This window comes from Myxocyprinus asiaticus, chromosome 25 (assembly GCF_019703515.2).
Source record: "Myxocyprinus asiaticus isolate MX2 ecotype Aquarium Trade chromosome 25, UBuf_Myxa_2, whole genome shotgun sequence".
Classification (NCBI taxonomy): domain Eukaryota; kingdom Metazoa; phylum Chordata; class Actinopteri; order Cypriniformes; family Catostomidae; genus Myxocyprinus; species Myxocyprinus asiaticus.
The window spans coordinates 45,888,967-45,903,820 of NC_059368.1; the positions used below are offsets into that span (position 1 = coordinate 45,888,967).

The 14,854-nt window shown below is 37.3% G+C and overlaps 1 protein-coding gene across 5 annotated transcripts in view; it reads right to left on the reverse strand.

Moving 5' to 3' along the window:
• Window positions 1-14,854, reverse strand: part of LOC127416154 (protein 4.1-like) — a 199,192-nt gene that overhangs the window by 68,120 nt on the left and 116,218 nt on the right. For all 5 annotated transcript variants that reach the window (XM_051655326.1, XM_051655327.1, XM_051655328.1 and 2 more), the window contains exons 6-8: window positions 13,964-14,006; window positions 6,386-6,461; window positions 4,950-5,168 (exon numbers count right to left, since the gene is read on the reverse strand). In XM_051655326.1, coding sequence (XP_051511286.1) covers window positions 4,950-5,168; window positions 6,386-6,461; window positions 13,964-14,006 — 338 coding nt within the window. The remainder of the gene's footprint in view (window positions 1-4,949; window positions 5,169-6,385; window positions 6,462-13,963; window positions 14,007-14,854) is intronic.

The following is a 14,854-nucleotide window of genomic DNA, read 5'->3' on the forward strand; positions in this document are numbered from 1 at the left end:
TGAAATAAGAGAGGGGGACATCTATAGGGAGAGACTGTAGCAGGTAGTTGAATTTTGGAATACAGTTCATTTTAATAACATTAACCTTCCCAATCATAGATAAATGTAATGTAGCCCACCTGCCCACATCGCTCGAAAACCTTTTTATTAAAGGGTCAAAATTAACTAACTAAATCAGACAAATTTGCTAGGAATAAAATACCCAAATACTTAATGCCCTGTTTGGGCCACTGGAAGGTGCCTGGCTGAAAAGCCTTTACCGGGCAGTACGCTGTCAGAGCCAAAGCTTCGGATTTAGACCAATTAACTCTGTATCCCGAAAATTTAGAAAAGGAATTAAAAATTCTGTGGAGGCAAGACATAGATCTAGTAGGGTCGGAGAAGAATAATAAAATATAATATGCGTAAAGCAAAAGCTAATGCGCCACACCTCCTGCCACCACCCCTGGAAAATCATCCTCTTTTCTTATCGCAGCTGCTAATGGTTTCAGGGTAAGACAGAACAATAATGGGGAAAGAGGGCAACCCTGCCGGGTGCCCCAATCCAGAATAAAATAATCTGAAATTAATCTATTCGTTTGAACCACAACTACCAGGTGTCTATAAAGTAACTTAATCCAACCAATAAAACTGGATGGAATGTATGGAACTCATACATTGCCAAAATCTTATAAAGATAATCCCATTCTACCATATCAAATGCATTTTCGGCGTCAAGTGAGATGGCAGCAACCGGAGATTGATCATTCGCCACTTATCACATGATACTGATGAAACTCCTGATGTTATCAGAAGAGTTATGCCCCCAAATAAACCCCACCTGATCTATATGTATAAGAGATGTCATAACTTAATCAGTTAGCCAAAATGTTTGACAATATTTTAATGTCTAGCTGGATCAGGGAAATTGGACAGTAACTCTTACACTTGCTTGGAAATTTGTCCTTTTTAAGAATCACACTGATCCGGTCTTGTGACATGGTTGGCGGAAGCTTTCCATTATTTAATGTTTCTGTATAAATTTATAGCAAACATGGAGCCAATACTGTAGCATACGATCTAAAAAACTCAGCGGCAAAGCCATCTGGCCCCCGGAGCCTTGCCTGTAGGCAAGGCCTTAATTACCTCACAAAGCTCCTCCCAGGTTATCTCAGAATCAAGAGAATTTTTTTGCTCAGTCGTCAGTTTAGGAAGTTCTAATGGTTCCACAAAGTTTCTAATATCCTCATCAGTAGACGAAGACGTGGAACTATAGAGATCAAGATAGAATTTTTTAAAAGCATCATTAATATAAATGGCTGAGGTAAATATTTCACCACCAGCAGATTTCAATGAGAGAAAGGTAGAAAAAGACTCTTACTGTTTCATATATCTAACCAGAAGTTTTCCTACCTTGTCCCCCGACTTTAAGTGTGACTTGGATATCTTGCCCTGAATAGCCAAAACTCCACCTTCTGCAACAAAATAGTATTATATCTGTATTTCAATCGGGTCAATTCTCTGAGGCCATCAGACGACATTCGATGCTTTAGCTCTGCCTCGGCACTTTTAATATTCCCTTCCTATTCCACGAGTGCTTGTGCTTTGGATTTTTTGGTGAATGAGGCATACTGTATGATCCGGCCCCTAAGAACTGCCTTAAGTGCCTCCCAAGCCAAGCCCACAGAGGACCAGTTGGTCTCCATATAGACACTGATTTCAGTCTTTAACATTTGTTGGAATTCAGGATTTTGCAAAAAGGATACATTACAGCGCCAACTATATGATTTCCTGTTCTCCATATGTAGCAACTCCTCTAAACACACCAGGGTGTGATCTGAGACTAAAATGTTTCCAATTGAGCAGTCAACAACAGATGAAATGAGGGACTTGGATATATATATATAAAAAAAAAATCTATTCTAGAGTAAATCTTATGGACTGATGAAAAAAATGTATAGTCCCTACTAGATGGGTTTAAAAGTCTCCAAATATCTGTAAGACCAAGATTTTTACACATCCTGTGAAGTGTCAATGTTGCTCTAGGGGGCTTGCACACTTTTGCTTCACTATGATCAAGGACTGAGTCCATCAAAAGATTAAAGTCTCCTCCTAATATTATATAATGAGGGGTGCCAGCGGCTTGCAACACTGTTTCAAGATCTATAAAAAAGCCCTGATCATTAGCGTTAGGTGCGTAAATATTAGCCAAAATAAGACTTTGCCCCTGAATTTCTGCTAAAACAATAATGACTCTTCCTAATTTATCTTTAATCTGTTTGAGAGATTTGAATTGTAGATGCTTCCTTATCAGTGTAATGACTCCCCTGCTCTTACTTGAGGCAGCACTAAAGAAAATTCCACCCCATATCTTCCCAAAATGTTCAGCTTCCTGTGGGGAAAGATGCGTTTCTTGTAGAATCATCATATCATATTTCTTACACTTCAGAAGAGAAATAACCTTCCTTCTTTTTATGGGGTGCCCCAACCCATTCACATTCCACGTGGAGAGAGATAATCCCCTCATATTAACATTTTACATTTTGACCTATGAGAAAAAATGTACTGTGTCAATAAACAAAATTATAGACAACATTGCAACAATAGTGCAACAATTAAACCCCAAACTTCCCCCAGAACCAAACAGAAAAAAGAAAAATGCGTGCATTAACCCCGCGCACGACAGCGCCAACTGGCGTCCATCCCTCTAAACTCAAACAGTCCATGTACACCTACGAGAGCCCCCACGACAACTTTGCCATCGGATTGCTCAAGTCTGGTGTTTCTATAAAAATTTTGTGAGACAGAATTACACAACAGAAAATAATCTATAAAATAAACTCCAGCCAATAGGCGGAATAAACACAAAGAGCGTGTAGATTCATCCACAAAACTGTCCCAAAGGTGTTACTCCACAAAACAAACTCCAGCCACTAGGTGGAACCAGAACAAAAAGAAACAAAAAAAGGTGCTCAGTTTCCTCGAACAGTCAAGTGAATGTTCAGTGAGTGAGTACCACAAGATAACTTACTCCACTGACTTTATGAAGGACATCGCTTGCTGTGGGCATGTGAATGTTTTATGGCCATCCTTAACATTTATTCAATTTGGCTGGGAACATCAGTGTGAAATCGACCTTCCATTGATGTAAAAGTTTCTTGCATTCCTTGAATCGATCATGTTTCTTTCTTGTCGAATTCGCAAAGTCTGGGAACAAGAAAACAATGTGGTTTTTCCAAGAAAGCCTTCCTTTACTCCTCGCCTCGCGTAACAAGATCTTTATCGGATGATCTCAGATATTTGGCCAGAATTGATTGGAGCCTGCCTCCCTCTGCTGCTCGCTGAGAAGGAACCCTGTGAGCTCGCTCGATTTCCAGCTTATGGCCTATTATGTCAAGCAGATTCGGAAAGAGCCCATCCAGGAATTTCAAGATATCCTGACCCTATTCCGACAATACAGATGTTATTCCTCCGGCTACGGTTCTCCGTGTCCTCCGACTTCTCCCAGACGCACTCCAAATCCACCTTGGTCGCTAGCGGATTAGCAGATAATTCCCTCTCCAATGACTCCAGATAATCGATCCGTTTCTCTTGAAACCACCTCAGAGAATTTAGTCTCCATGGCAGTGATTGATCGACGTATTACAGCAAGATCATCCAGATCAGTAATGACCTTCGTCAGCATTGCCGACATGTTCAACATCTCTCGCCAAATTTCCCTCATCTCTCCGACCAAATCGTTACCATTCTTTTGCTTCCGTTCTCTTTCGCCATCATTCATTCTTTTTCTTTCTTTCTCTTTTGCTTTCATTCGTTCTTTCTTTTGCTTTCATTTGTTCTCTTTTGCTTTCATTTATTCTTCCTTTCGCTTTCATGCATTTTCATTTTCATGCATTCTTTTTCTTTCATTCTTCATTACTTTCGCTTTCATCCGTTCTTTTTGTTTACATTCGTTCTTTCATTTGCATTAATTCGGTCTGCTTTCATTCGTTCTCTTTCGCTTTTGTTCTTTCACTTTAATTCGTTGTTTTGCTTTCATTCCTTTTTTATTTCTTTCGATTTTGTTCTTTCAATTTAATTCATTATTTCTTTTGCTTTCATTTGTTCTTTCACTTTCAATTGTATTCTTTCGCTTTAATTCGTTCTTTTTCTCATTAACTTTCTGTTGTTCTTTTAATTTCATTGATTCTTCCTTTCGCTTTCATGCATTCTCTTTCACTTTCATTTGTTCTCTTTCGCCTTCATTCTTTTTCTTTCTTTCTCTTTTGCTTTCATTCATTCTTGTGCTTTCATTCATTCTTCCTTTCGCTTTCATGCATTCTTTCATTTTCATGCATTCTTTTTCTTTCATTCATTACTTTCGCTTTCATTCATTCTTTCGCTTTCATTCGTTCTTTCGCTTTCATTCGTTCAGTTGCATTAATTCAGTCTGCTTTCGTTCTTTCGCTTTTGTTCTCACTTTAATTCGTTGTTTCTTTTGATTTCATTCGTTCTTTCACTTTTGTTCTTTCACTTTAATTCATTGTTTCTTTTGCTTTCATTTTTTTCTTTCACTTTCAATTGTATTCTCCTTTCCCTTTAATTTGTTCTCTTTCATTAACTTTCTGTTGTTCTCTTTCATTCATTCATGCACTTTCACTTTTATTCATACTTTCTTTTGCATTAATTCGTTCTGCTTTCATTCACTCTTTTTTGCTTTTATTAGTTCTTTTGCTTTCACTCGTTCTTTGTTTCTTTTGCTTTCGCTTCATTCTTTTTTCTTTGGTTCTTTCGCTTTCATCCTTTTTTATTTCCTTTCACTTTCATTCGTTCTTTTTTCCTTTCTTTGGTTCTTTTGCTTTCATTCTTTTATTTTTTCATTTCCCTTCCTTTCTCTTTATTTCTCTAAATCCATTTATTTATCTAAAAACATTTAAAATATTTTGTTTTATTTGTTAATATTTTGTTTCTGGTTATTTGATCTGTCGAACCTGTGGGACTTGTGCAGCTCCACCACCTTCTCCTCCAACTCCTTGGTCTGGTTTGGAGCAAACTGGAAGTCAGAGATGTAGTCCAGACGATGTTCATCCGGGTCATAGTCACCAAGCTCAGCCTGCAGGGCGTACGAGCCGAGCAGTGCATGTGTGACAAACGAACAGGGCAACCTTCCTGATGCAATATCCTGCCGCAACTGAAGGCACAACAGAAACCTGCAGAGATCAGGGGAGAAAAAAAAAGAAATAAAGATCAACTTTCAGCCTTTTTATGTGACAGGCACATTAACGCCTATATGGTACACTTGTGAAAACTATTTGTAGACAAGTGTATATTTGAGCGATAATGAGAGGGAAACCTATGAATCTTACTTTCACTCTAACCTAGAAAATCAGTGTTTTACAGGCAGAAAAAGGGTGCATGTGTGTAAACTAGATTATAGACTCAGCTTTTCCACATAAAATGAACACAGACTGTAGAAAAAGCAGCAGGATTAAAGAGTGAAATTCAAATTCACAATTCAAGAACACCAGCAAAACGTCAGGTCACTATTAGAGAGATAACTATTAAGGCGTTGATGGGTGGTTGCTATGCGGTTGTTAAAGTGTTCTGAGTAGTTGTTAGCACGTGGTTATGTGATTGCACATGAACCAGATAATATAAATTAACTGGTTACAATAAATGATCCCCTTATATTTAGTGCTGGGAACTCAGATTCATTTTGGTGAGTTGGTTGATATAAATGATCTAGTTCACATAAATGACTCTCTGATTCACTTAAGCCCTGCACAGCTTTAAAGGGACTTTGCCTTCTCTAATAAAGTGAAATATTAAGTTTATTGCTGCTGTTCAACACTATATTTAGATTCCTTTACATAAAGTATGGTGTTTTCTAGTTTATTAGTGTATAATAAGTATAAATTTGTTAACTTTGTTTTAACCCTATTTGTTTAACTCTTACGTAAATGATCCGTGGTTTTGCCATAGTAGTATTGTAGTAACAATGACTGTAGTAACCATGGTTAATTTTTTGGTTATTAAGGTTTTACTACAAATACCATGGTTAAACTACGGTAAATCCATGATTATTTTTTAGAATGTAATGTCACCCTAATTAAATATACTGTATAACTATCAGATGATAATATTGTATTCAGCAATCAGAATTGTTATATTTCTAAAAATATTTTATTCTTTAAATAGCGTCAATGCAATTTGCTACTTTTTGTTAGTAGCTTGTAGTGCAGCAAACTCTTTAAAAAAAAAGGATCTTGGCTGTAGTTTAAATACTTGAAGTTATGAGTTTTTTTTATCTTCGGTTTTAAAGTTTCAAAGCAACTTTCCCAACTCTGGTTAATGTTGTGAATGATAACAACATTGTGAGCAGGTTTTGGGCAGGACTAACAATGTGTGTGTCTCAGTGTGAGTGTACCGTGTTATGTCCTCAGTCAGTTGGGATGGATCAGGAGGGTAAAATTTCACACTGAACGCAAACTGCCACTGAGAGTCTAAAGGCAAGACAATGAAAGAGAAAGAAAGTATAGATTAAACAGGAATAAAAACAGAGAGTGTATGAAGAGAGAATATCACAGCAGAGGCTGAAAAACCCAAACATGACGCCCAAATGTACAAAATGAGGCTCCTTTTCTAACATGATTGTGTATAGTTATGTCATTTCGATAGTTTGTTACAGTCACTTTCCAGTGCCATGAACATATTTATTAGAGAGAGAGAGAGAGAGCCTGAACGGGTGCTAATGTCTGTTTGCTCCATTAGTAAACTAACACTCTGATGTTTCATTGTGCTCATTTACAAATGAATGTTTTAAAAGGCTGAAATGGGCCACACTAATGACACAATATCAATATGTGTCTCCATGAAACAAACTGAACTCATGTGCTCCTGTTACAAGAATGATTACAGGCGCATGTTGAAAATGAGCCAGATCTCTCCATCTTTGTTGCATTGTCCTTTTCTCTCCTGTATTTCTTTCTTTGTCTAATATACTGTATTCACTATATTTGAATGACATTGGTTGACGAGTCCCATGATTCCCAAAGAGCAGGCAGAACCTGATCAAGACTTTATTTGTCTTGTGTTCTGTCAGTTTTCAAGTAGAGGAGAAAAGATGATGGAAGTGCCGAATGTGCATTTTTAAACATATTGCACAAACGTGCATAGTTCTGGTCCTGGATGCTGAATGGTAACTAAGTAAAACTAAAGTAAACAAGGAAAACATAGCACTACTGACTACATATTTCAGTAGCGTGACAGTAGTTCAGCTGTTCTCAAAATGATGCAGCTTTTCCAGTAACAAGCTTTTATGGCTATTCATTATTTCGTGAACCAAGTTTTCGACTCAATTGTACAAATTAGGGTGTGTGCACATGCATATACTGTGTATATATATATATATATATATATATATATATATATATATATATATACACACACACACACACACACACACACCAGTTAGTTCCGGTCCTCGAATCTGATTGGACGAGAGACGTTCCATGAGCACTGATGGTCTCACACCACCAGCGCTCGGACGCTTCACTGTGTGTATCACTCTGCATGTGTTTATGCGGTTCTAAACTAAAGTGTAGTCATCTGTCTCTTTACATGTATTTTTTTTGTTCATTGAATATATATAAGATATAATAGATATAAGCAATAACACACTTGCAGTTGTGCTATATGGCCCTAAATCAGCACTGCTGTGATTACCAACAGCACTCATGCCTGCGGCCAAATCACAACAGCGCTGATATAGGGCCATATCACACTCTTGCTCGTGTGATATTGCTTAAATATATTCTGTGGTGTGTGTGTGTAGCTGTATTTAACGTAAATTTAATTGGTTAATTTAGAAACCCTCACTGATTTTGTGCCAGAAAGATTAGGCTCTGATTAAATGTTAAAGGTGCAATATGTAACTTTTTTTTTGCCAATGTGTGAACGGCTTGTAACGCAACTTAAAAAATGAGCCCGGTCTTCCTAGGTTGCCTATTAAAGCCTGTAGACTGATTTTCATGTGAAGGGAGCGGGTCGCTTTTGCCGGGAAAATCCAATGGATGTGACGTTTATGTGCGCTCCCGAGAGCCTCAGTGCTTCTCTTCCGCTATTCAACAGCGTCAACAGACAGTCTGTAACACTAGGTAACATTATCTTAGAGATGGAATCCAGCAAACGTCCGGCTCCCAGCACAACACCGACTCCTACACAAACTCCGAGTAAGCCAAAAAAAAAAAAAAAAAAACATTTACTGAATCCTGTCTGGCTAAGCGGGAACGTAAGTGAACATCGGCAGGACATTTGATTCCTGGAGGGACCTTTGTTTGGTTTTGGGGATCAAAACCGACCCTGAATTGCCGTTCTTATTGGACAGGTAAGCTTACATAACTGCAAAGCATGTGAAATATAGTGCCATAAGGATTGATCTGTGTCATTTTAGCTAAATTGATCTTGCCTGCACAGTAACTGTCATAATGTTAATCTGTAATTATTCAGCAAGGTAAACTACAATAACACATGAAATGAATGCTAGACACTGTTCAAGATAATGCAAAATGACCCATTCATTAGTGTAACGTAACTTGATTATACAGAAAATATATACAATCTATTATTATACAACAATAGCACATCGATATATTAAAATGACAGTTGTGATGGAACTGAATTGTATCAACATATTTATAATGTACAGTCTATTTTATAAACAGCTACTGTCATCATCCACCGAATTTAGCTAACAGCTATTGATAAAGCTGGCTAGCTAGCTAACGCTGACATAGGTTATCGTATAAATGCAGTCAATGTATCATGTAAAGAAAAGTGATTACTTCAAACTACAGTCTTGCATAGTCAGACCTATATCCACACTTTGTTTTAGCCCTGTTCCAGCACTGGAGAGTCAAATACAGTCTCAAAGTTTGTAGTAAAACAATCATAACTGTGTAATTTTAATTATGTTACCTCATCTGTCAGCATGATGCCGGTGGATCACGTTCAGTCTCTTTGTTTTTGTCACAATGGAGTGCGCGTGATCACGAGCAACAGGCTGCAGTTCACTTAACGGCCACAGGTGTCATTAATAACAAGAGTTTCTGAATCTTACATACTGCACCTTTAAAATATCTCATCAAGTCTTGTCGATTTAACGTGTTAATTCAATGCACTTAATTATATAAAAAAAACACTTCAATCAATCATGCCACCTGACCTGTGCTTGAATAATGTATTAAAAGTTTTTTCTACCATTTGTGCAATTCAAGCTTAAAGTACATGTAAGTTTGTGTTTTTCCGAAGTGTTAGCAGGGGGCATTTTCAGAGTTTCAATTACTTTTAACTTGACACAACGCCCTAAAAACATAGCGTTTATGATGCTGAAAACCAATTAGTGGCTCCAAAAGTGACCATCATACACCAACTAAAATAAGTGCAGATTGGACACAAGAACTCATCCTGTGAGAACAGGACAGACTGATTGCAAAATCTGTCAACTGTAAGATTATGTTCAATGATATGGTAATAAAAAGAATATAATGCCTTCTAAAGCCATTTTTTTTTAATTGTTTAATCAAGCTTTACTAGTCTGCCTCAGTAATGCAATTTATTTAAATCTGAATATCTGAATTATTATGGGCACTACATGTTATATTTATAATTTTGAATAATGTGTTATCTAACTTGAGTTATCTTATTTGAGGACATTTCTCAGCAAATGTTGATATGTGATTTATTAGACTAATTAATCAGCATGTCATGTAATTAATTCAATTAAAAAAATATCGAGTGACAGCTTTAATCTCATCACATTCTCTCATTGTTTAATCATTAAGGCACTCGAGGCCGTGCTATATTGTGAATATAGTCACTTCACTGAGTGTGGTGCCTAACAACATGCTTTAGTCATGACTATATTCACAGAAGAGCTTTGCTGCTTTTACTTTACTGCTTGTAGCACTTTGTGATGCTATAGTTATGTAGCGTCTTACAGCCCTGGACTGACCCGGGGTCAGAGGTCAGGACACGGCAACGCAAAAGCAAAAATGAACAAGTGTTCTACATTCTCCAGTGACAAATGAGAGAGCAGGGGAGAAATGAATTTGGAAAGGAGGACAGAGCTGTCATTTTAATAGATGTGTCCTTCACAAGGAAAGAGACACATTTCCTCTTTCTTCTCTGTCCTGTTTTTCTATTTTCAGCTCTCCTCCAGACACACACACACACACACACACACACACAGTCATAACAGCAGAAAAGACATTTGATTCACCTGTGTGTTTGTGTGTCTCAAATATACAGCACTAGACTGGATGTCAAACAATGGCACAATTTAAACAGAAGAGGAAGATAACAAACTCACTCATTTACAGACACACCCATCTCGAGTGTGTTAAAAGCCAGTTTGTTGTACGGATGACTTCATCACAGACCAGCTTGCTAAAAAGCAGCTTTATGAAACACTAATAACAGAGCTCTCTTCTCCTTGTTCTATAAACTTATATAAACTGAGAAAGAGACAAATAAACCCTACACAAATACAGAGACAGTGCCATTGTTTTTGTTAACAATTATTATTATTGTTAAAAAAAACTGAAATTCATTTTAGATATTGAAACAAAATTTATGTAAATTGTAAAAACTGAAATGAAGATAAACTACATTTCCATGACTCCAGAACTAACTAGAATAAAATAAAATACGACCACAGATTCATTTTAGCTTTTAAAGACATTATTACATGGCTCTCTGGAATACTCTATTCTGATAGGTCAATCACACCATCCAGTGGTCAGATATTTCTTCTGTATTTGAGTAACAATCGAACATGTAATCTCTACAAGTAAGCTAATAAAATAATCACCCAAATCAATGTTTCATGTGCATTTATTTATTTAGCAAGTAATCTTGTAATATGCTGGATAATGAGCAGTCAGAAGGTCATTTTCACAAAATAAACACCAAGAGAACAACATTTGTGCTTTTTTGAATCAAAATAAACTTTTGTGGTAATCAAAATTATGCTGTCGATTGAGCTGAACTTGTATTTGGCAACTTTGGCAGTCCTAAAATACTCCAACGAAAATAAATAAAAAAACTGACTAAAACTTGAAAACACTGAATAAACTAAACAAAAAGTATTAATTATGGAGTTAAAACGAACAAAGCTACATTGAAACAGACAAAATCTAAATTAAATTCAGAAGTACATATTGGTGCCCGACCGATTTATCGGTATCGATATTAGCCTTTCACAGATATATAGTATCGGCGTATATGTTTTCTGATATGCGCAGATATGAATTTTTTTTTTCTTTTTTTTTTTTTTCAGAACATATAATGCAGAAAACAATGCTTGGGGTGATTTAGAGTTGGCGTCATAACGTAGTTTGTCCAGCAGAGTGCGCTCTGACTCCATTGTTTACAGAGCTGAATTGATGGTGGTTCTGCTGATGGTGCGGAGTTAAGCGGTGCGAAGTTAAGCGGTGCGGAGTTAAGCGGTGTCTTCACGGTAAGTTGCTAACTAGTTTGTGAAATACATACTGGAACGTTAATAAACAATGACCCCATCATTTTCCCTTTCAATGTAACTACTATAAGTTAACCCTGTCCCTGACAAACATGTCACTCATGTCTGTTTGCTGTTAGCCAGCTATAGTTTATCAGTGCAGTCAGTAATGTAGCAGATTGAAAGGTAAACATCAGAGCATCGTTTTGCAGCTCAGCAGACAACGGTGCGGTGGTGGATTGTGTCTGAGTGTTGATTTCACGCTATGTTGTTACCTAGTTGCTGAGACGCAATACTGGAAAGTAAATAAACAACGTCTCTCTTTTACTCTCCGTGACAACGAGCTTATAGCTAACTAGCTAACCACGTAGCTACTTTCATTGCTTGTCAGCTGAGTAGAAGCTAATGTGTAAACATGTATTCACCAAACTGTTTTGTTTAGGATTCACAGTTTGGTACCCCCTTCAAGTGAACAATTCCAGTCATTGCATTTATAAAATATAATATTTAAAAGTCTGGTTTTCCACCATTGAAAGTTTCCCCTGAACTTGTATAGCAGAATACGGTGAAACACAGCTGTGCTGGAACAAATTTGATGTAACAGATTCCATATTTTGTGTTTAATTTGATAACAGATTTAATTGTTTAATGTCTGTAATTCTTTAATGTTATTTATGGCACTAATTCTTCTGTTTACTTTATTTATGGTTTAGAGCTCCATCTAGTGGCAAGTTTGACGTTGCTTTAATTCTGTGATTTTCCGGTATTCACGTGAATCAGGAACTAGAGAGTGCTCCATGCGGGCAGCAGCAACAATGGCTCTCTTTAATTGGCATGTATTTCTGTAATCTTTAACCTTGCAACAGCATCACTAGTATTTATTTGATTTACATGGATGTTCATTATACTTGCATATAAACATGAACTGTTATGGTTAAAGAGAATTATTAATTATTTTCCATCAGGCTATTGCATTAGCCACATTGTGCTTTAGCATCATATTGCTGTATTCATTATTTACATTACAAAATGACATGTTTATTTGCAAGCATCATCAGAATATTACATTAATGTGGATGTTGATATGATGATGTAATTGTTTTTAATTCCTGGACATTATTATGATTATTATTGAAATATGTTTATTGTTTATTTGTAGTTTCACTCCATACCCAGGACCATTAAACCTGTGGGCAAACGAATTTCTTGTCTTCAGAGTCGTGTGAGGGAAGGGAGTTTATCTGACTGTCAAAACACTAAAACTATGTTGAGGACAGTATAACCGCTGCCACTGTTTATCTTGACTCGGCAGTATTAATATAATCAGCATCTGACTGATACTAAACCGTACTGATGTTTATTTAGCTATTTATTGAATTTTTATTTATTCTTTATTTAAATTGTCAGCAATTGACTGATACTAAACCGTGCTGATGTATATTTAGCTATTTATTGTATTTTTATTTATTTTTTATTTTATTCAGTGTTCATTTCTAGAATTTGTTGACAGTGTATAATAATAATGTCCAATATTCTTTGATAAAAATATTTGTTTAAGAAAGCAGCCTTCTGAGTACCTTTGCATAATCATATCGGTGCAAAATCGGTGAAAAATCCACATAGAAAAGGTCTGTTTTCATTCCAGCTCAAAAATTAACTATATCGGCGGGTGGCGTCAAGTTAGCATTTTATGTTAACAAACAGTTAATATTACTTCATTCAGCACACTGGAAATGGAAGGACAAGTTGAGCACATTGCACTGTGGAATACCCTGTTGTATACTGCACTTTTGGCAAATGGTCATCGGGGTATTCCATACATACAAAACTGTGCTCAATATAGTATATGCTGACATGCTATTACAAATGAATCCACAGATAAGCAAAAATCCATGCACACGAGAAAAGTTTCCAGCTGAATTTAGTATCAGATTTGGCTATTGGAATAATAGATTGAGTATTTTAAAAGAGTCACACATACACAATTTCTTGTGAGGGTTTCTTATTTTTAGACTAGTCAACTAGTTGTTTACTAAAATTTCATTTTAACGTGAGTGAAATTAGTCATTGCACACATCCCTAATTATTATTGTTTTCTTTTTGTCATTAAAAAAAAAAGTGATCGAATGGGGAATCAAATCTCTCTCTTCTCATCCTTTCTCCTACTTCAATTCCTACTGCTGTCTGTTTCTGTCTCTCTCTCCTCCTTGTGTGCGTCTTTCCAGCTATGTAATAACTACAGTTATGTGTGTGTTCCTGTCTTATGGCCAGCGATCCCATCATACAGTCAATAACATAAACGCACCCAGGACAACACTGCTGCTAATGTCCTGCAGAACACCAGGTCCAAAGACACTTCAGAATCATCATCAACATCATCATCATCATCATCACAGATCACAGTCCTATCAACCAACTACACCACACCATAAACTTATTTAATGAGCTCAAGGACTGTTGGATATAGAGAGAGAAAGAGAGAGCACATACTGCGGATCTGCCTTTTGATTTCCTTGGTAGGGTCCAGCCAGCACTGTAACAGAAATTAAAAAAAAAGTTTGTTAAAAAGCTGCATCGTATAATCAACATTGTCATATAGTTTGTATTTTTCCATTGCATGTGTGTAGATTTTAGGTTAAATCATGAGCCAAAACATTACAACCATCTGCCTAAAATACTGTTGGTCATCCGCGTGCCGCCAAAACAACACCGACCTGCTGAGGCATGGACTCTACAAGACCCCTGAGGGTGTCCTGTGATATCTGGCATCAAGACATTAGCAGCAGATCCTTCAAGTCCTGTAAGTTGCGAGGTGGAGCCACCGTGGATCAGACTTATTGGTCCAGCACATCCCAGAGATGCTCAATCGGATTTGAGATCTGGGGAATTTGGAGGCCAAAGCAACCTTTAACTCTTCATCATGTTCCTCAAACCATTCCCGAACAATGTGTGCAGTGTGGCAGGGTGCACTATCCTGCTGAAAGAGGCCACAGCCATCAGGGAATACCATTGCCATGAAGGGGTGTATCTGGTCTGCAACGATGTTTAGGTAGGTGGCACGTGTCAAATCCACATGAATGGCTGGACCCAGGGTTTCCCAGCAGAACATTGCCCAGAGCATCACACTCCCTCCACCAGCTTGTCATCTTCCCACAGTGCATCCTGGTGCCATCACTTCCCCAAGTAATCGACACACACATACACGCTGTCCACGTGATGTACAAGAAAACGGGACTCATTGGACCAGGCGACCTTCTTCCACTGCTCCAAGGCCCAGTTCCGATGCTCACGTGCCAATTGTAGGCGCTTTCGACGGTGGACAGGGGTCATCATGGGCACTCTGACCGGTCTGCTGCATACGCAGCAGGGTAAGATGCACTG